Source organism: Gobio gobio, assembly GCF_949357685.1.
Source record: "Gobio gobio genome assembly, chromosome: 4".
Lineage (NCBI taxonomy): Eukaryota > Metazoa > Chordata > Actinopteri > Cypriniformes > Gobionidae > Gobio > Gobio gobio.
The window spans coordinates 54,364,622-54,386,397 of NC_137100.1; the positions used below are offsets into that span (position 1 = coordinate 54,364,622).

General features: G+C 41.6%; 1 protein-coding gene across 1 annotated transcript in view; it reads left to right on the forward strand.

Moving 5' to 3' along the window:
- Nucleotides 1–17,674, forward strand: part of galnt9 (polypeptide N-acetylgalactosaminyltransferase 9) — a 160,050-nt gene extending 142,376 nt beyond the window's left edge. The window contains exons 8-11 of the mRNA XM_079815777.1: nt 10,417–10,554; nt 11,714–11,809; nt 15,754–15,921; nt 16,607–17,674. Coding sequence (XP_079671903.1) covers nt 10,417–10,554; nt 11,714–11,809; nt 15,754–15,921; nt 16,607–16,753 — 549 coding nt within the window. The 3' untranslated portion in view covers nt 16,754–17,674. The remainder of the gene's footprint in view (nt 1–10,416; nt 10,555–11,713; nt 11,810–15,753; nt 15,922–16,606) is intronic.
- The last annotated feature ends 4,102 nt before the right edge of the window (nt 17,675–21,776 follow it).

Below are 21,776 nucleotides of genomic sequence, written 5' to 3' on the forward strand. Positions count from 1 at the left end.
CCACTGACCTGGCCCTGCGTGCGACCAAGGCCAACATTCAGACGATCGGCAGATGCATGGCCAGCGCCATTTGTGGCTCAACCTAACCGAGATGAAAGACTCGGACAAGACCACTTTCCTGGACGCGCCCATGTCGCCTTCAGGATTATTCGGTCCTTCTGTGGTTGGGTTCACAGAACGCTTCACCGAGGCACAAAAAGCCTCACAGGCAATGCAACATTTCCTGCCCAAGCGTTCCAGCTCCTCCGCTAGCCATCACACTAAGGCTGGACCAGCCCGGCCCACAAAGGCAGCGCCATCAGCTCACCAGCCTCGCACGGCTTCTAAGCCTGGACAGCGTTCCCGCTCTTCGAGCCGCAGCAGACCGCCGGAGCGTCGAGGTCCCCGACCCAGCAATGTGTCGAAACCCAAGCCGCCGAAGCCGTCCTAGCCAGAGGCACAAAGAGAATGTGGATAATACCCGCTTCGGCCAGTTTACCACCTCGCTCTCTTCCAAAACGTTCCCCAGCTCCCTTCAACCAGGTGGCTGGAAACACTGTCCTAACAGTCAACGAGCCCGTACTCAAATGCGCTCGCCTGTACACAAGCACCAATATTCTATGTCCCCCGGCCCCCTGCACTCAGGCGGCGGGAAACAATTCTCTCGCAGTTAGAGAGCCCGTGAACAAACACGCTCTGATAAGCGCCACTTTAACACAACATTATCGGGCCACCGAGTCCCTGTTACTCAGCGGCTCGCCCCACAAATTAATTCAGCCCCTGGCTTCGAAGGCTGAGGCCTGGCAGGCCATTCCCGGCATTTCAAAATGGGTGTTGAACATAATAGAACAAGGTTACTCGCTACAGTTTGCTCGCAGACCACCGCGCTTCCGCGCCGTGGTAGAGACAACGGTGAGAAGCGACACAAGTCACGTGTTTCGAACCGAAATATCAAAACTGTTGAAATGAAGGGGGGGCGGTGGAATCCGTACACCCCTCACAGAGCGAGTCAGGCTTTTACAGTCGTTACTTCCTTGTACCAAAAAAGGACGGTGGTCTCAGGCCCATTCTAGATCTCAGACATCTGAACAAGGCCCTTATGAAGCGCCCTTTCAAAATTTTGAAAATGAAACAAATCCTCGCGCACATTCGCCCGGGAGATTGGTTCTTCACTGTAGATCTAGAGGATGCCTATTTCCACATACAAATAGCCCCTCATCACAGGCCATTCTTGAGATTCGCCTTCGAGGGGAAAGTTTACCAATACAGGGTGCTACCCTTTGGTCTATCTCTGGATCCCCGCACGTTTACGAAGTGCATGGAAGTGGCGCTAACCCCCGCTGAGACTTCGGGGAATGAGAATTCTCAACTATCGCGATGACTGGCTCATAATAGCTCAGTCAGAGATACAGTTATTGAACCACAGATCTTGGCTTCTCAACCATTTGAAATGCTTGGGCCTCAGAATCAATGTGGCAAAGAGCTCAGTGTCTCCCACACAGAACGTTTCGTTTCTGGGAACAGTGTTAGACTCACTACAGATGAACGCGCGACTGACGTCACAGCGCGCGCTCTCTGTTCGGAACCGAGCGGTTTCCCTCAGGTCCGGTGCATACACTCCTCTCAAACACTTTCAGAGGATGTTGGGTCTCATGGCCTCGGCGGCACCAGTCCTCAGACTAGGTCTGTTACACATGCGCCCTCTCCAACGCTGGCTGAATTACCGCGTTCCAGCTCACGCATGGCTCTCGGGCCGATTACAAATCAAGGTAGACCACAGCTGTGTGTTGGCTCTGGCTCCTTGGAAAAATCCCGTCTGGTATCAGACGGGCGTGAGTTTGGGCACTGTTACAAAATGGAAAGTTATCTCGACAGATGCATTCAACCTAGGTTGGGGAGCCCTTCACGAGGGCAGGCCAGTCTCTGGTCTCTGGTCAGTCTCGAGATAAAAGCGGTCACACTATCGCTAAGAGCTTTCCTTCCGTACATAAAGCACCACCATGTCCTGATCCGAATGGACAGCAGGTCAGTGGTAGCCTATATAAATCGCCAGGGCGGTCTAAGATCTATTGGTCTACACACGATGGCGAAAAGAGTCCTAATATGGGCGGAGCACAACCTGAGCTCGCTGAGAGCGACTCATGTGCCAGGCATTCTGAATCGGGGTCCAGACATGCTGTCCAGGGGCAAAGTGTCCCCAGCAGAGTGGTCTCTTCACCCACAAATGATTCAGACAATTTTGGGGCATGTTTGGCGAGGCAAAAGTGGATCTTTTCGCCTCACAAGACAATGCTCAATGCCTAATATATTTCTCCAAGCACAAGGACGCATTGGCCCACGAATGGCCCAAACTTCCTCTTTATGCTTTTCCCCCAATCTCAATGTTACCTCAGGTCATAGAGAGGATCTTCGGTTACTTGCGTAACCTTGGTTCCCTGAGAAGAGGGAACGAGTATTGCGTTTGCTTGCCCTGCTTCGCTTCAGTCGATTAACCTGACGAACCTGGCAAGACAGGGTCTCTTATACCCTTGGCTATGCAAATTCTGCTGCCCCTTGTGGCGGTCCTTCCCGCCCAGTGGTGTCGCCATAGGTTCCTGCAGTTGCAGCGGCACAGCCAATCAGCGCGCAGCTGCTTCCTGCTCAGAGCTGTGCAGCTGCACTGTGTTTTACATGGTATTTTTAGGATAGAAATTTGCTTCAAAATCTTGAGGAAAGGAAATTCCCCTATCGTTTAGCTAAACACAATACTCGTTCCCTTTTCTCAGGGAACCGAGGTTACGTAAGTTATCGTAAGCGTTATCTGTAAGACTTTTTTAGTAGGTTACTCAATTATTTTATGATACGTATTTTATTGATAAAGTAAGGTTAAACCTTTAGGTTAATTCTTTATTATTTAATTGTATTTAATTTAATTTTTTTATTTATCAACTGTGTTGCTACCTATATATATATATATATATATATATATATATATATATATATATATATATATATATATATATATATATATATATATATATATATATATATATATATATATATATATATACTCTGTATATACACACACACACACTGTCAGGGTTGCTGAATGACACAAACAGGTAAGTTGAAAGGATATTTATTTAACACAAACATATAATGGTCACGGCAGACAGGAAGAAGTGATGAGATAAACTGGAGCGGTAACTGATGAAGTGTTCTGAATGAGTCTCTTATCTGATGCAGGATGGAAGTCGGGATGGTGAAAGTTCAAGGCTGGTGATCTGAAGAAGGCAGGCTGGTTGAGGAAGGATCGTCGGATGAAGGAACACAGGTAAGTCTTCTGAAGGTAAGGATCGAGTGAGTGAGTCAGTATGGCGATGTAGTATCGACGAGACCTGACAATGACTGTAGGAACTGAAGGTGCTTATAACAGGAAGTGCAGTGATGGGGAATTAGGGACAGGTGATGAACACAGGTGCGGTGAATCAGAACTCGGGTGAAGCGGAGCGGATGGGCGGAGTGTAGAGGTCTGACGCTGATGCATCTGTGACAGTACCCCCTCCTCCACGGCCAGCTCCTGAGGGCCGAAAGACCCGACGACGGGGCCGACCTCGACCTCTCGGCGCCGGACGATTGGGATGAGATGAGTGAAAGTCCTGTAGGAGCATAGGGTCTAGTATGTCATCACGATGAACCCAGTATCTCTCCTCAGGTCCAAAACCCTCCCAGTCCACGAGGTACTCCAGTTGATTGCCCCGTCGTCGGGAATCGAGAATGCCCTGGACCTGGTAGATGTTCTCGTCAGCGGGGTCCACGGGAGGAGGAGGTACCTCATCAGCGCCAGGCTCTGAGGAGTGAGGAAACAAAGGATCAGTATAGGGTTTGAGCAGGGAGACATGAAATGAAGGTGAGATGCGGTAGTGTGCAGGGAGTGATAACCGGTAGGTGACGTCGTTGATCTGCCTCTGTATTGCGAATGGACCTATATATCGGGGACTCAGCTTACGACAGGGCTGACGGAGACGGATGTCCCGGGTGGAGAGCCAGACCTTTTGCCCTGGTTGATACCTCGGAGTCGCAGATCTTCTAGCGTCGGCCTGACTCTTGTGTCTCCGAACAGCCCTTTGGAGATGAACATGAGCTGAGTCCCAGACCCTCTCGCTCTCCTGGAACCAATGATGGACTGCTGGAACATCTGAAGGCTCACCTGACCAGGGAAACAGGGGCGGCTGGAAGCCGAGTATGCACTGAAACGGCGTGAGACCAGTAGTAGACTGTTGAAGGGAATTCTGTGCATACTCGGCCCAGGGTAGATACCTGCTCCAGCAGTCTTGATGGTCATGGCAGTAGGATCGAAGATACCGTCCGACCTCTTGTATCTTCCGCTCAGTCTGGCCATTGGACTGGGGATGGTATCCTGACGTCAAGCTGACTGTGACTCCCAGAAGGTTGAAGAAGGCTCTCCATACCCTGGATATAAACTGAGGTCCACGATCAGAGACGATATCTTCTGGTAACCCAAAGTGACGAAAGACTTGGTTAAATAATGCTTCTGCCGTTTCGAAGGCAGTGGGAAGACCTGGCATAGGGATGAGTTTACAGGCCTTCGAGAAACGGTCAACAACCACCAGTATACATGTTTGAGATTGAGAAGAAGGGAGATCGGTAACAAAGTCTATCCCCAGATGGGACCACGGCCTGGTTGGAATAGGCAAGGGTACTAATTTACCTTCTGGGAGCCGACGAGGGACCTTGGCCATGGCACAGACTGAGCAGCCCTTAACGTACTGGGACACATCCTGGCTCATACTGGGCCACCAGTACCGACGTTGAAGGAGCGAGAGGGTCTGTTGACTGCCTGGGTGTCCAGAGCCCAGCGAAGTATGGACCGAGTCCATGAGGGACGGACGTAGACGCGTGGGAACATAAGTCCGTCCCACTGGCCCTCCCGGCGGAGCAGGTTCGGTTCGGGTGGCGTCGGCTATATGGTCATCTATACCCCACTGGATGGGACTAACAATCAAGGCTGGAGGGAGGACAGGTTCTGGTTCTGGAGTGAAGGTATCGGGTTGATGTATACGAGATAGTGAATCAGCCTTGACATTTTTGTCCCCTGGACGGTATGTTACCTTGAAGTTGAATCTTGTAAAGAAAAGGGACCAGCGAGCTTGACGAGTGTTGAGTCTTTTGGCCTCTCGAAGGTATTCCAGATTTCGGTGGTCTGTGATGACTATAAAGGGATGTTTCGCTCCCTCCAGCCAGTGTCTCCATTCCTCCAGAGCTAGCTTGATAGCCAGCAGTTCCCGGTTGCCGATATCATAATTCTGCTCCGCCGGGGACATCTTCTTGGAGAAGAAGGCACATGGATGGAGTCGAGGAGGCTTCCCCTGCTGTTGAGAGAGGATCGCTCCTACCCCAGTGTTGGACGCATCCACTTCGACGGTGAAAGGAAGATCTGGATTGGGATGCACAAGGGTAGGAGCGGAACTGAATGATTGCTTCAACACATCAAACGCTTGGGTGGCTTCAGAGGTCCAGGACAGAGACTTGGCCCCTTTTTTCAGGAGTGAGGTGATAGGAGCACTGATTTGACTGTAACCTTGAATGAATCTACGGTAGAAGTTTGCGAAGCCCAGGAATCGTTGCAGCTCTTTGATGGTGATGGGTAATGGCCAGTTGGCAACGGCATCCACCTTCCTCTGGTCCATGGTGACTCCCTGAGGAGTGATCACATACCCTAGGAAGTGGAGGGTTTCTTGATGGAACTCACATTTCTCAAGTTTTAGATACAGCTGATGATCCCGAAGACGTTGGAGAACTGACTTGACATGAAGGCGGTGTTCAGACAGGCTGGTAGAATATATAAGGACATCATCGATGTAGATTATAACGAACTGGTTCAGGTAATCTTTAAATATCTCATTCATAAACCCCTGGAAGACCGCTGGAGCATTGGACAGCCCGAAGGGCATGACGCGGTACTCATAGTGGCCTGCAGGAGTGATGAATCCGGTCTTCCACTCATCTCCCTTTCTAATTCTAATTAAATTATAAGCACTACGGAGATCAAGTTTAGTGAATACCTTTGCACCACGAAGCTGTTCCAAGGCGGCTGGGACCAGAGGAAGAGGATACCTATACTTGACGGTGGAATTATTGAGGGTCCGGTAATCTATACAGGGGCGCAAGCCTCCGTCCTTCTTACCGACGAAAAAGAAGCTTGAAGCAGCAGGGGAAGTAGAAGGTCGGATGTATCCTTGGTGAAGTGCCTCCTCGATGTACTCCTCCATGGCCTTCTGTTCTGGGATGGACAGTGGGTAGATTTTACCACGCGGTAGGACCGCCCCAGGCAGTAGGTCAATCGCACAGTCCCATGGCCGATGTGGTGGAAGTTTCGTGGCCAGCTGCTTATCGAAGACATCCTGGAACGCCCGGTAACTGTGAGGAATCTCATGATGGTCGTTAATAGCTGGGCTTTCAATGGAGGTAGTACACATGGAAATCTTTTGGACGGGTAATGAGTGATGGTGAGACACCCTTTTAACCTGAGATAAACAGCGTGAAAAGCAGTTACTTCCCCATTGACGAACCTCTCCCGTAGACCAGTTGATATCTGGAGAATGAAGTTCCAACCACGGGCGTCCCAGGATGATATCTGCCGTAGAACCCTCCAACACCAGAAAAGACAATTCCTCTTGATGAAGACAACCAACTTTCATTGTTACAGAGGGGCTGCGGTGACATATCCTCCCACGACCGAGCGGTCTGCCGAGGATGGAATGCACTTGAAGAGACTGCGGGATGGATTCATGGTGGACTTGTAGCTTTTGAAGAGTGGAACGGGAGATAAAGTTACCAGCGGACCCAGAGTCGATTAGCGCTTGTGCTGGAAGAGAGTGCTGACGATGTGAGATCTGAACAGTAGTGTATTTCAGTTGAGAAATGGGTGATGGAAGATGTACTGTACTCACCGCCGGTCGTGGGGGACGAACTGGACAAGAGACTAGCAGGTGGCCAGCGGATCCACAGTATAGACACAGGTTGTTAGAGATACGTCTCTGGCGTTCAACTGCTGATAAATGTGCAGAACTGAGGTCCATGGGTTCTGGTGTTAGAGGGTTGACTGTGGTGGAAGGACGAGGAGGAGGCAGTGCAGGTTGAGCGAGCAGACAGGCAGTGCGGCGTTGGTCCACTCTGATGGAACGCTGAATGAGACTTTCCAAACCAATGGCATCATCATGAATGGTGAGTTGTAACCGGATCTCATGATCTAACCCTTGCCGGTAGGCGGTGATTAAAGCCGGCTCATTCCATCCACTAGAGGCTGCTAGGGTTCGAAACTGAAGGGCATATGAAGAAACAGATGACTTGCCTTGTCGTAGATGAAATAATTGATCATGAACTGATAAAGCATTAGCGACTGGAGAAAATACAACCCGGAAGTGACTAATAAAGTTGTTCAGGGTCTCAGTCACAGCTCCTTTCGCTTCCCAAAGCGATTGTGCCCAAAGCAATGCTCTTCCAGTGAGAAGGGAAATGAAGAAAGCTACCTTAGATCTCTCGGAGGCGAATTGTGATGCGTTCATCTCCATGAACAGCTCGCACTGCAGGAGAAATCCGCTGCACTCCCCCTCCTCGCCAGAGAAGGGCGCTGGCCGGGCCATGGGACTGACAGAGGCAGACGAAGAAGAATTGATGGCGGGTGATGAAGTGACAGGTGAGGATCCAGTGGTGAAGATCGGCGTGGAAGCTTCTCCGTCGCCGTGACCAGATGGTTCGTGCATGTTTGGTCAGGTCTTCTGTCAGGGTTGCTGAATGACACAAACAGGTAAGTTGAAAGGATATTTATTTAACACAAACATATAATGGTCACGGCAGACAGGAAGAAGTGATGAGATAAACTGGAGCGGTAACTGATGAAGTGTTCTGAATGAGTCTCTTATCTGATGCAGGATGGAAGTCGGGATGGTGAAAGTTCAAGGCTGGTGATCTGAAGAAGGCAGGCTGGTTGAGGAAGGATCGTCGGATGAAGGAACACAGGTAAGTCTTCTGAAGGTAAGGATCGAGTGAGTGAGTCAGTATGGCGATGTAGTATCGACGAGACCTGACAATGACTGTAGGAACTGAAGGTGCTTATAACAGGAAGTGCAGTGATGGGGAATTAGGGACAGGTGATGAACACAGGTGCGGTGAATCAGAACTCGGGTGAAGCGGAGCGGATGGGCGGAGTGTAGAGGTCTGACGCTGATGCATCTGTGACACACACACACGTACTGCTAAATTCTCTGAAACACCTTTGGAGATGTCTTATGGTAGAGAAATGAAATTCAATTCATGGGCAACAGCTCTGGTGGACATTCCTGCAGTCAGCATGCCAATTGCACACTCCCACAAAACTTGCGACATCTGTGGCGTTGTGCTGTGCTGTGTGATAACACTGCACATTTTAGGCCCCGTCCACACGGAGACGCGTACATTAAAATTTTGTACCATATCAGAGTTTCGTCCACACAGATCCGCCGTTTTGGGAGCATGAAACCGATATTTTTTGAAACCGGGTCCCAGAGTGGATAAATCTGAAAACGACACCCTTGCGTTCTCGTGTGTACAGCCAATCCGTATATTTTGTGATGTCATCACACAACGTCCTGCGCAGGGAAGACTAGAAGGGATACAACTACGCGCACTGGGCATGCGCACATCAATACTGCGTCGTTTAATTACTGTATTTGCATTATTGTAAGGGTATGTTTAGGGTTGGGGTAGGTGTAGGCTTTAATAAAACACATCTGGTAAGTAGCACATTTATTTATTGTTATTTTATTGTGAGATTTTGCCTCACCTCCGACTGTTGTCGTACCCCTTCTAGCCAAAACTCTTCTTCTCCCTTTTTTGTGTATTTCTGTGGCAGAATTACAGCGCCACATACTGGCCTGGCATGTACACTACATCGTTTTGAGCCTTTTTCATGCTCTCGTGTGTACACAGATATTTCTTGAAACAAGGAAAATAAAAAGATTGGATAGGGAAAGCTCTGGCTTCGTGTGGACGAATCAGCATCTTGATATGCTACACCTGTGAGGTGGATGGATTATCTCGGCAAAGGAGAAGTGCTCACTAACACAGATTTAGACAGATTTGTGAACAATATTTGAGAGAAATAGGCCTTTTGTGTACATGTTGAGTTCAGCTCATGAAAAATGGGGCAAAAACAAAAGTGTTGTGTTTATAGTTTTGTTCAGTGTGTGTGTATATATATATATATATAGGTTACTCCATTATTTTATGTTGCTTATTGTATTGATAAAGTAAAGTTACATTTTAGGTTAATTCTTTATTTTTTTTGTTTTATTTTATTTGTTTTTCTATTTTATTCAACTGTGTTGCTGCAGCACTGACATGGTTGCAGCTATGTATGTGTATAAAAAGTTTAATTGCTTGACTGAATTAAGTGTTAAAATGCATTTGAAATACACTCACTTCGATGTTTTTGCTTACTGACGTATGACTTCATTGCTTCCGTTGTAAACATAAATTAAATTTAATGTCATAATAAATTGTTACACATCATTACAAACATATCAATTTAGCTTCTACATAGACAAATTATAACAGAGAGTTGTGGCTGTATGTAAATATGTCAAGTTGAAAATCCTCACATTGTAAGTGCTTTGTATTTTGGACACTTTAATTAACACAGCTTCAAAACCAGTGAAAAATATGGATGAATACAAAAGGGTTCTCGGCTGCTAGGTGCAAGCTTCCCAAATATGGGACAGACTTCATTCGGTATGCATGGAACATAGTTCTGTTCCCTGAAAAACAGGACAATTTTTGAATTATACAGGATGGTTGGCAACCCTACCACTGAGAATCAGAAATTGAGTTTTAGATTCTGAGAGTTTTTGAATACCATTAGAAGTTCTTTGCTTCAGTTCACTGAGCACTTCTCCATGCTTACTTGAGCCCACTCGCTAGCGCTGGTAATTAAACAGATGATTAGCATGTTAGCGGCTCCTAATGAATGAACAATTGCAGTCTCCCATGACTGACATAAACGCAAACACGCACTCCTCCTGTTCTCCCTGACAATTTTCAGGCAGATTAGAGCTCTTTTGTTTATGTGCGATGGTCTAATGATCGAACACAGTGAATATGAAATTCAAAATGACGAACACGAACTACAGGAACAGACTGTCCAAAGCTACTTAACTAGTTCATAAAAAGCTTGAACAGTCTGTGAAGTTAACAGCAGGTTGTGGAAATGTAATCCCAATAACTTCATAAATGAAAGGTTCTTTAGTTACCAGGCTAAATTCATAAAACCATTTATTATTAGTGTGACAATAAATCCTAACAACACTTCACTTGGGGTAGTGGATTTTGTTTTTCAGCATTATATACACATTATATTTAATATAATTATATATAAAACGTAACTTTTTGTTGTTCCAGAACCCAGGAGTGGATTTTGGAGACGTGTCAGAACGTGCAGCGCTGAGGACGAAAATGAACTGCAGGAGCTTTCGCTGGTACCTTGAGCATGTCTATCCCGAGATGAGAATTTACAATAACACCATCACTTATGGAGAGGTAATAAAGACAATCCAACCCCTTAGGCCCCTTTTAAATCAACCAAACCTTTCATACACTGTTAGTTTAATGCCTCTATACTCCTGTGAAGAATCCATCATTCTGTTACAATTAGTTTTTGGCAGATTTTAAAGTAATAATGTCACCTCAGGAGCTTGCAAAAGATTTTAAGTATATACTAAGTACCTGTGAAGAAAGAACCATTGTAAGTGAAGTGATAGATGCTATTTTGTTTATGATTTATTTGACTAAATCTGTCTATAGTGACTTAGAACATTATATATTTGAGTATAGCCATTTCCATATGATTCCATTATTTAAGCACTGCAAGTTGCATTTTTGTACTGGATGGTAAAAACTGCAGTAATACAACAGAAATGTATTTAAAGATAATTGGTTTCCATAGAAACACTGTAGCAAGCATTGGGATTAGCTCCAATTTCCTTATAATTAGATTTAATGAGGCCCTTATTAACTTTAGAGTGCGTGCGTGTGTGCCTGGTATTCCCTACGTTATGGGGACCAAATGTCCTCACAAGGATGGCAATACCACGAATCTTGGACCTTGTGGGGACATTTTTTGGTCCTCATGTGGAAAAACGTGTACAGTATAAATTATACAGAATGATGAATGACGCTTTCTGTGAGGGTTGTGTTTGATGGTTTGGTTTAGGGGATAGAATATACAGTTTGTAGAGTAGAAGAATCAAAATGTCTATGGAAAGTCCCATAAAACTTGAAAACCCAACGTGTGTGTGTATTAGAATTCAACAGGCCTAAATCTCAAAAGAAGAGAAATCTTACAGCATTTTCAATTTGTCGGAGAAAAAAATGAGACCTGCATTTCTACATTGATCTCTGAAACTGCTGGGGCGGAAAATCTATAGCTGTATTGGAATAGTTTGTCTCTGAAAATATCCCTGCTAGACCACAGATTCCATATATCTCATCCTCTGCCCAGTATTAGGTTTTATGGATGGTCAGTGTTGTCATCTCCCAAATGGATTTGACAAAGTATGTGTATGTGCAATTATGTTCAACCTTCAGAGCAGCACAAATGCTATAGGCTTAATTGGGTGACTTAATAGTACATGTGTGCTCATGCTTGATGCGTCATGATTTAGCTGTCTGTGTTTATTATTGTTTATTTATTTTTCAGGTGCGAAACAGTAAAGCCAGTGGGTACTGCCTTGACCAGGGGTCAGATGAGGATGACAGGGCCATTCTCTACCCATGTCATGGCATGTCATCGCAGGTTAGTGTGTTTATATTAGCATCTAGCGGTGAGGTTGTGAATTGCAATCACACCCCTCCCTTTCGAAGCACATAGAGAAGCTACGGGGGCCGACACAGGTCAAAATCAACTCGTCGGAGAGAGCAGAGAGTGACTAGCGCTCTGTAGAGAAGTTTGTCCATTTAGGGCTACTGTAGAAACATGACGCCGCAAAATGGCGATTTCATTTTAAATGGATCCGCGGTGTATTGATTGAAATGGCTCATTCTAATTATGTAAGGTCTTTATACAACACTGAAAACTTATAGTTATGTATATTATATTGAATTTCTGTCAATAGATCCTAATGAATACTACATACTGCACCTTTAAAAGCAGATGATATTTTCTCTCTTTTGATATATTGCATGTTCAGATATTCATACAACAAAATATTCTGGGGGCCATGAAAATTTTGGGAAAATGATCAAAAATGCTGGCGGGGAAAGAGTTATAAATAAAACTTAAAATGTAATATTAGAAGTCACTGCATAATTCTTACATTTTCATTCGTGATATTTCATGGTCTTCATTGGTTCATTTGGTAGTGTTATATTAATCACCATAGACATGAGTGTGACATGTTTAGTAGATTAAAGTCAACTGAAAGGGTTTTTTCAAGGGTTAAAAAAAATTTATTCAAACATTACATTTTGTTCCCCTCAATCTTGTTCTCAATCTTCATGTGGTTACATCATTGCATTTACATTACATTTATATCCCGAACAGACAGTAAAAATCTTGTTACTGGCAAATGCAAGGACAGGGAGCCAAGAATATGCCACGTTTGCAAAGATAAATTACTATATCCATATTGACATATGCAGCGGAAAAAATGCACCATTTTCACAAGTGCATATTGATGCGAATTGCAAGAATTAAATGAGATTTGTAATTGAAACATCTTTGCAACCTCAGTGTATACTTATTTCACATTGCCTGGAGATAGAGAGCAAATTACCAGTAGATTATATCTCAACTTCTGTGTACTGTCCTTTCATAACTGCCTCCCTTGCAAAATAGAGGTTATAAGTTGTCAGTTTATGTGACTTTGACATCTGACATTTTTATTCATTCGGATTAAATGGATGTGGAATAATTAAACGGTTCTCCTACCGGGCTATGACCTTTGACAGTGCGATGTGACCTTTTCGCTGTCATCCATGCACAAGAGAGATATGATCCTTTGAACAATTTCAAATACGATATTTCTCTCTCCCTCCCTCTCTCTTTCTTTCTCCCTCCCTCCTAAATCTTGTAAGGGAATGACAGTCTTAGTCCATAATCCAGGCCTAAGGGAAATAAAGCAATTGAAGTATATTCCCATTGTATCATTAAATTACAATAAAAGCTGGTTTTACACGATACAGCTTAGCTTCATTTCAATCCAGGTTTTTTTTTTTTTCATATCCTTGCCCAGTGACAAATTAAAAACAGGAACGATTCATGTGCCATTTAAGCCCCATGTGAATGAATTGATGTTTTTTTGTTTTTTTTCGTTTTTCATTTATTTATTTAAATGAATATAATTAATATTGGTTGTAGAATTACTGGTATGAATAATTGCTGTGCGAGGTCTTTTGTTGTATTTATTGTGATTGAAGTATTTGTTCTCTAAGACTCTTGGAGAGGAAAAAAAAATGTTGATCATTTTTTTCTTTCATCGTTTTAATTGTCAAGCCTTTTAAAACAATGTGCCGTCTCATCCTTTTAATCAAAAATCTTGTGTTACTTTGTCCTCTGTGAGCGCATCATATAAGTGAATGCATGACCACTATGAGAGCTGGAATTGGGTTACAGTACACATGAAGATGAGCTCACTCTATTGTCCAAGTGCTGTTTTTCACCTTGGTCACTGGACAATTACCCTCAGTTATAGATTAACTTTACTCAATAGAGCGAGCTTGATTTTCATTGAATGTCAACTTGTACTTCATTGTGATGTGCCGACCTTGGGATCTGATGTCTAAGAGATTGACTTTCAGCTGAATTATTGACCTGTGTTATTCAGTGCTGTGTACTTACCGTAATAGATAGCTGCTATCTAGACTTCCATCTCTCTGGCTAGTTTATGTACACTTCAGTATGATGGTGGTTTTAATCATACAGCTAAGAATTGCTCATATCTGGAGTTTTCTTAAAAGAACAGTTCAGTTTGTGACGTACTTGATGTCTGAATGAATCGCCTGAGGTTTTGATGAATCACACGATGTTTATGGTCATGTGTTGATTAGTGCTGTCAAAATGAGTGCGTTAACACATGCAATACATTTTTTCATCTTAACGCAATTAACGCGGTCATCCTTTGGCTAGCATTACATTATAGGATCACGCTCTTATTCGTGTGAATACTTTTAAACCTTTCAAGCGCGACAAGACAAAAGAGAACGCGCTGTCTGTGAATGTGGTCCCTTTTCCCATACATATCACATCAGAAAGGCATTTACTTTCAATAAAAATGAAGAAAATGTTCTAAAAGTGGAAATAAGGTGCCTAACGTGCACTTTTAAGTGCCTATCATTTTTTTTTAATAATAATACGAGTATTTGGTAACACTTTACGATAAGGTTCATTAGTTAACAGGAACTAATAATGAACTGCACTTATAAAGCATTTATTTATCTTTGTTTATGTTAATTTCAACATTTACTAATGCATTATTAAAATCTTGTTAGCATTAGTTAATGCATTGTGAACTAACATGAACAAACCATGAACAGCTGTATTTTTATTAACTAACGTTAACAAAGATCAACAAATATAGTAACAAATGTACTCATGGTTAGTTCATGTTAGTTAATACATTAACTAATGTTTCCTAACAAAACCTTATTGTAAAGTGTTACTGAGTATTTATTGGACAAGGTTAGGTGTAGGGAGGACTTTTATTGCCCCATTAAGGCGGCATCCATTTAATAATAGTAATAAATATAATCTTTTACACTCTGTGTTGTTATTGCATCCTGTTAATGTACAACAATACTGGGGTGCAAATAGTATGTATCTTCCAAAATAAATGTTAAATAGCATCAATACTATTTACACATATAAGAACTGTTACTTTTACATTGTGAAAATATATCACTATTTTCACTTAGTGTAAATAGCATTGCTAAGAAAATGCTGCTATTGTCACTTAGTGTAAATAGAATATATTGCTATTTTCATTTAACTGTCAGTGTCCAGGTAGCGGGACATTTGGTAAGCTTTTTTATTGCCTTTTTTACTATCACATATTTTAGTAATCATAAATTAGGTATCATTCGAAAGCATGGAAATGGTACTTTAAAACCTTTTAGCTCAATTTTTGGGATATCAACTTCAAATTTGGAACACAACCTGGCATGGTTTGGATTTTCTAGCAAGTTTAGAGTCCAAATTATTTTGAATAATATATATTTTATATGAAATTAAAAATGTTTAGTTCACATTTGCTTTAGAGTAAAATTACACTTTATAACTTTTTTTTAAGAGACCAACTTTATGTCTTTATTCCAAATCATTCACGAATTACAGCTATTTAAGCTGTTAAATTCCATCATAATTTTCTCACCCTCATGCTGTTTTAAACTTTTCTTTCTTCTGCAGAACACAAAAAAAGATATTTTGAAGAAACTGTTTTTGTCCATACAATTGAAGTCAATGTTGTCCAAAACGTCTTTAGACCCCACTGACTATCATTGTTTGGACAAAAAGAGATATTTTTCAAAATATTTTCTTTTGTGCTCCACAGAAGAAAGAAAGTCATACAGGTTTGAAACAGCATGAGGGTGAGAAAATTATGATGGACTTTTCATTTGTGGGTGAACTATCCTCTTAAAATGAATCTAAGATCTTCTATTTCATTTTATACATCACATACTTTCTTTTTCTTTTTTCTTATTTTCTTTTTTTATTACACATTGTAACTTGATGTTTCATTTCAGCTGGCAAGGTACACCACCGAGGGCTTATTGCAGTTAGGACCCCTGGGGTCGACTACGTTTCTGCCTGACACGAAATGCCTGGTGGATGATGGAAGAGGAAGGAGTCCCAGCTTGAAAAAATGTGATTCTGTCACCCGGTCCTCCCAGAGGCTCTGGGATTTTACTCAGGTAAAAGAATGCACTCATACAAAACAATTTATTCATTAGCTTGCTGAACTCTTCATATTAATATTTTATTTTCCACTTGAGACTTAAGTATGTATTAAGTCTTAAGTATTGAGTTTCCGAAATGAAGATGGTTGTTTTGTCGAAAAAAAGCAACAAGTATTTAAGTTAGATTCTTAAAATGTTTTACTTTTCAATAAGCAACCTTCAAGTATATTTTATAAATGCACACTGGTGTTTCTTATGCCCACCACGTCTGTTTATTTGATAAAATACTGATTAAAACAGTTATATTTTGTTAATATTTTGTTATATTTTATCTTTATAAAGACAAAACATAATAAAAATGGTAAAACAACAAAATGCTGAAATGTTGAAAATATAGAAAATACAATCGAATTCTAAATATTAACCAAAACTATACCAACTAATGGTATATTCGTGACACTAAAATTACTGCTTCAGAAATCATTCTAATATGCTGATTTGTTGCTCAAGAAACATTTCTCATTATCGATTTTTAAAACAGTTGTGCTGCTAAATATTTTTGTGAAAACTGTACATTTCTGATTAATAGAAAGTTCAAAAGAACAGCATTTATTAATGTTTTTGCTGACACTTAATTAATTGATTGAATGCATTTTTGCTGAATAAAATTCCTTTGTGTTCTTGAATATTTGTTTCTTAGAATGGGCCCATCATTAGTCGAGACACAGGACGTTGTCTGGAGGTTGAAATGTCAAAAGATGCGAACTTTGGCCTGCGGCTGGTCGTCCAGCGCTGCTCAGGGCAGAAATGGATGATTCGGAACTGGATAAAACACCCCAGACACTGAGGAACATCCAACCTGAAAAATAACCTCCCTGAGCTGAAGAGTAGCCATAGACACAAACCCTGAGTCTGGGGTTGAGACAGAAGAGATGAACTCGGGTGCAAGATACTCTCTTTCAGGGTAAAATGCTTTCAATATAGACGTCTAAAGGTGGAATATTGTCTTTGGACGCATTTACTGTTGAATGAGCAGCTAAATCAGAAGACCGTCATCACAGGAGAAAGACTTGCTCTTTGTAAGTCCACTGTACAGACTCCCAGCGTACTGCAGCATACTTGTGTTCCCAAGCGGAATTCTGATGAGCTGTCTTAGTGAAATTCCGAGAGGAGTATTCTAAAGAGTTGCGGATAAACAAAGAGAGAGGAAACAAAAGTCTCGAGTGTTACTTCTTATCAATTGCCATATCAACACTTTTTCTTCAGGCTATGAATTGCTTTGGATAATTGATTATCCACGTTGTAACTTTAATCCCAAGTGCTACAAAACAAACAAAGAAAGTAGAATAGACTTTAATCCGACACAATAGTTTCAGCTATTTTATTTGTGTATTTTCTTTCCTTTATTTACAGACTTATTTGCTAATGCACAACAAAACCATGTGTTCACTCAAGAACTCATGTGCCTTTCTCCATCTTTATGCCATCAGACCAGGGAATGTTCCTCCCTAAGCATGTACAAAATGTTTGATTTTTAAATTAATTAAAATATGAATATAATGTTAAGAGGTCTTATTGTAGAAACGCGTTGTAAAATACTCAAAACATGATAATCCAGGAAGATCAAAACAATAAAAACAAGTTTTCTTTTCTTTTGTACAATGTTGCATGATGTATTATATGTGAAAATCAGTGCTGTAAAATGATCAAAGTTGTTTCATATTGTAGCATAGAGTCCTTAATACAGTTACATTCACCCAGTACGGTTCTTTACAGGAGTGGCAACCGCATTCTTTAACCGAACTCACACAAATTTTTAGGACTCATAACTGTATTGAAAACCCACGCTGTGTGAACGAGTTGTCTGTCACATCATATACAGTGCAAGAGAGCCGCTCTGCTCTGCATAAATGCGTGTCATCTATGTGTCGCGGGTTTTCATGTGTAGAGGGGTTACATTTGGTGCCGTGACCCGGATGGGAGTGAGGCTTAGGAGGGTCACTGTAACAGAAGCCATCCAGTTAGAGTTGTGCGAGTAAACTTCACTTCACTCAGGAGGCACACTAGCAACTGATGCCAGAGACTGCGTCATATGCCGGAGATGCCGGTTCAAATCCTACTTGGAGTGGGTCAAGCAGTAGCGGCTCCTGGCTGTAAATTTACGTAGGGCAGATTCTGGTTCTTAGCACTAGTTTATGATAACCTAAGCTTTATATTCTAATCGCTGAACACTTTTGACAGAATTCTAATGTACTTGCGTTATTTAGCCTGAGGGTGGCGCTCTAATAAGGATTGACAGACTTCATTACACACAACATACGCAATCTTAGAATTGGATTATTTATTGCGTCCTAATGTTGTTTTAGAATATCACAAGTTATGTAGGGATTCCAGTGAGTAAAAAAAGCCATGTCTATTCTTAGAACAAACATAAAACACACACCACATAACTACTGTATATAAATCTATTCACATGAGCATGTTTAAATTGCTCAGAGGTCAGCTGCCCCATCTAGTATCAGAAATAAATGCCTGTCGAATCCATATATCCTGCTCACTTTATGGCTTAAAATAGTCTAGAAAATCCCAAAAATATTTGTTGCAGAATGCTGAACACATTTATAATTTATTATTAGGTCTATGTTTGGATGAATATTTAGGGGGGGCTCTGCCCTTACAGACGAGCCGCGGCTGGGGTCAAGTAGGAGCAGTTACATTTGGTGCCGTGACCCTGATGGGAGTGAGGTTATGAGGGGAGAGTGTAACATCCTCTGCCCAGATATAAAAGCTGCCGTCGTTTAATAAAGATTTTTACACACAAACTTTCGGCTCGTTTGGCTCTCGTCGTGTCAAAGGTGAAAGACTTACAGTTGTATGAACCTCCTCATCTTGGTCACTTGGTCTTGGACTTTGGTCACGATCACTATGGTTGCTGGTAAGAGAATAGGGGTTTGACTTGACAGTATCCAAGATGCTATTAAGTTGCTGTGTGAACGGGACATTTTGAGACTCACACCTGTAAGTAAATGTGGTTGTCAATACCAAAAACTATAGGCTTTTATTTTAGTAGATTTTTATTGAATATTGGACTTTTCACTGATAAAGCGTTTAAAGTAAAACCATGAATATGTACTAAAAAGTGAATTTAGATTTTAAAATGTTTTGCCTCCTTAGGTTATTCTCTGAAGCTTGGCATATTTATCTATGTCCATAGGCCTGAGAAACTAGTTGGTTGACACAGAAAAGAAAACCGAAGTTAAGCTTTGCATTTACACACTCTTTCCCCACAGGTTGTACAGTCTAATCATTACAAACCACACAACACATAATCGGAGCATTGAACGCTTCTCAAAGCGATCAATCTCAACGTGCAGCTTCTTTTTTTCCCTCTGAAGCAAATTCAAAATCTCGAAAATAAATGTCACTGATTGTCATTGATGTATTCTCTTTTTTTCCTCTCTCATCTGCAGTGAAAGCCACTCCATCACTTTCCTCTCAAGTATGTATTGCTAACGTAGTCCTGAAAGAGAGCATAGTGCCTGAATGCAGAAAGAAGCCATCCAACTGTAAGCACTTCTTATATGGCCACCTGTGTGTTCTCAAGGCATTTCTAATTGAGTGTTTACTAGGGTTGGGAATCAAAAATCAATTCCAATTCTGGAATCGGATGCTTAAGGTCAGGAATCGGATACTTATGGCTTATCCCACTTATCGTTTTTTGTGTGCGTATTTTTATATGATTTTAACCCATTTTCAAGAGCAAGAAGACGCAAAAGAGAACTCAAATCGGCACCACGTGCTATTTTCATTTTGCACACATCCAAAGCATGCATAGAGAGCCACCTCTCATAGTGTACACTACTGAATTGAGTTATTGTACACATCTTCTTGCAATTGAATGCACAAATACGCAGGAAATTATGTCAAAATATCTTCATGAACACAATTGGTCTTGTCTTAAGTGAACGTAAACATATGAGAAAGAAAACGCATGTGTAAGTAACAGTATATTGGATCCTGCATGAAGTGACAGCAGCCTAATAAACCAACTGCAGTCTGTGCCGTTAAAGCAGCACTAGGTAACTTTTCAACCTTTATAATATATTTTCAAACCTCTTGTGATGATACATCGACTTAAAATAGGTTGAATGACACGTCTGCCATAGCCTGACGGGGTCTGTATCGTTTTTAATCGTACTTTTAAACTTCGGGTTTCGGGTAGTAACCCGAGAAAAAAAGAACTACAAAATTCGACTGCTTTACGGCATATCGGTCACTTCCACCACCACCTCCACTTCCTTAAATTCGAACGTGCAACTAAACAACTATCATTTGTTTGCCGGATGTTATAGTCATGGCCGAAGCAGCACAGAAAAATAAGAAAGCAAAGGTTTTGTCGGAGGAAAGCAAAAAGAGGAAACGAGAAAGTGATGGGATTAAAGGCAGGACGAGGATCAACATTGGGCCAGCGTTTGCTCGTTGGCGTGAGCTGGAGGAGGAGGGGCTACATTCTTGCAAGTAAATACATATGATAAGACGTACAAAATCATATTTTAGGATACCTAACATGTCTGTGATATTGGTTTATTTGTCTTGCCTCAAGCTATAATGCAAATCAATTTTTCAAATTTGCAGATTCATCTAGGCTAGCTTGATATTATAATATAGACGATATATGGTTATTATCTACCACTCAAACATTGAATTGAAGTATCATATAGATTCCGTAAAACTAACTATAAGGCTATGAGGCTACTATAATGACGCTGGCTTGTAAACGTGAGCATCGCGATCATTTGGCGTTTGAAAAAAAATAAAACCCATGAAATTATATTCATATGACATGCTGAAACATATGCCACTGTACCTGGGATGAAGACATTTCACACGCGACGCAAGCAGAACACCTGCATGTGAACTCCATAGACAGGTGAACTCCTCCTGCAGTGTTCAGGGCTATCATAGTTGTCATGTCAACAAATGCACGTGCGATGCATCCCCTGATGTAGAATGACAGTTTACGACAGTAGTAGAGGACAATACTGTTTCCCAACTGTAGGGGGAGCCAGAGAGCAAAAACTACCTAGTGCTGCTTTAATGTTAATCAAAGAACAAAAGGAAAAAGAAAAGCACTCACTTGATCTTGATTGAATAATTTTTGTAACTTTAATAAGGTTTTATATATATATTATTTATAAAAAGAAAACAATGCAGTGGTATTTTACATTTGATTAGAATTTCTGTTTAATATTTAACTCAAATTTCTTTGTTCGGTTGTTTTTATTTGCTCCTATTTTATTATGTTTATTTATATCTTTAATAATGTTCGACATTTATATTCATTCGTCCAGTTGTTTTTGCTGTGGTACTTTTGTTAAAACCATAGGAAAATGTTAGTGTTCTATAGGCTGCTGATTTTTAATCATGGAAATCAGCTGCAACAAAATGATTTGCCAAAAGACGGAATAAGTATGTTTGATATAAATGTTTGAATAAATATTTTTACCTTACTGGAATCAAAATGGGAAATCGAAAAGAATCTGAATCGATAGGCTAAATCGGAATTGCTAAAAGTTTACTAAGAGAGATTGCAGAAGCCTGCTCAGCCAGGCTTCAGCTGTTCAGCTCGAATGGTTTCATAAAAAAGCGTCTTCTCCCTCCACTCATCTACAAGGAGCAGATCTTATTTAAAACCACACTGGAGACTCAACAAACGCTGTTGCTGCAAATGTGCTCATAGCAGGCATGTGGTGCAATGAAACAAATAGGAGAAATACATAACCAGGCTGGTGCGCCTGTGTTTTTGCTTATGCCTTTTTACACAGGATGCAGTTCAGCGATGAAGTCATCGGAGGAAACGCACAGTGAGC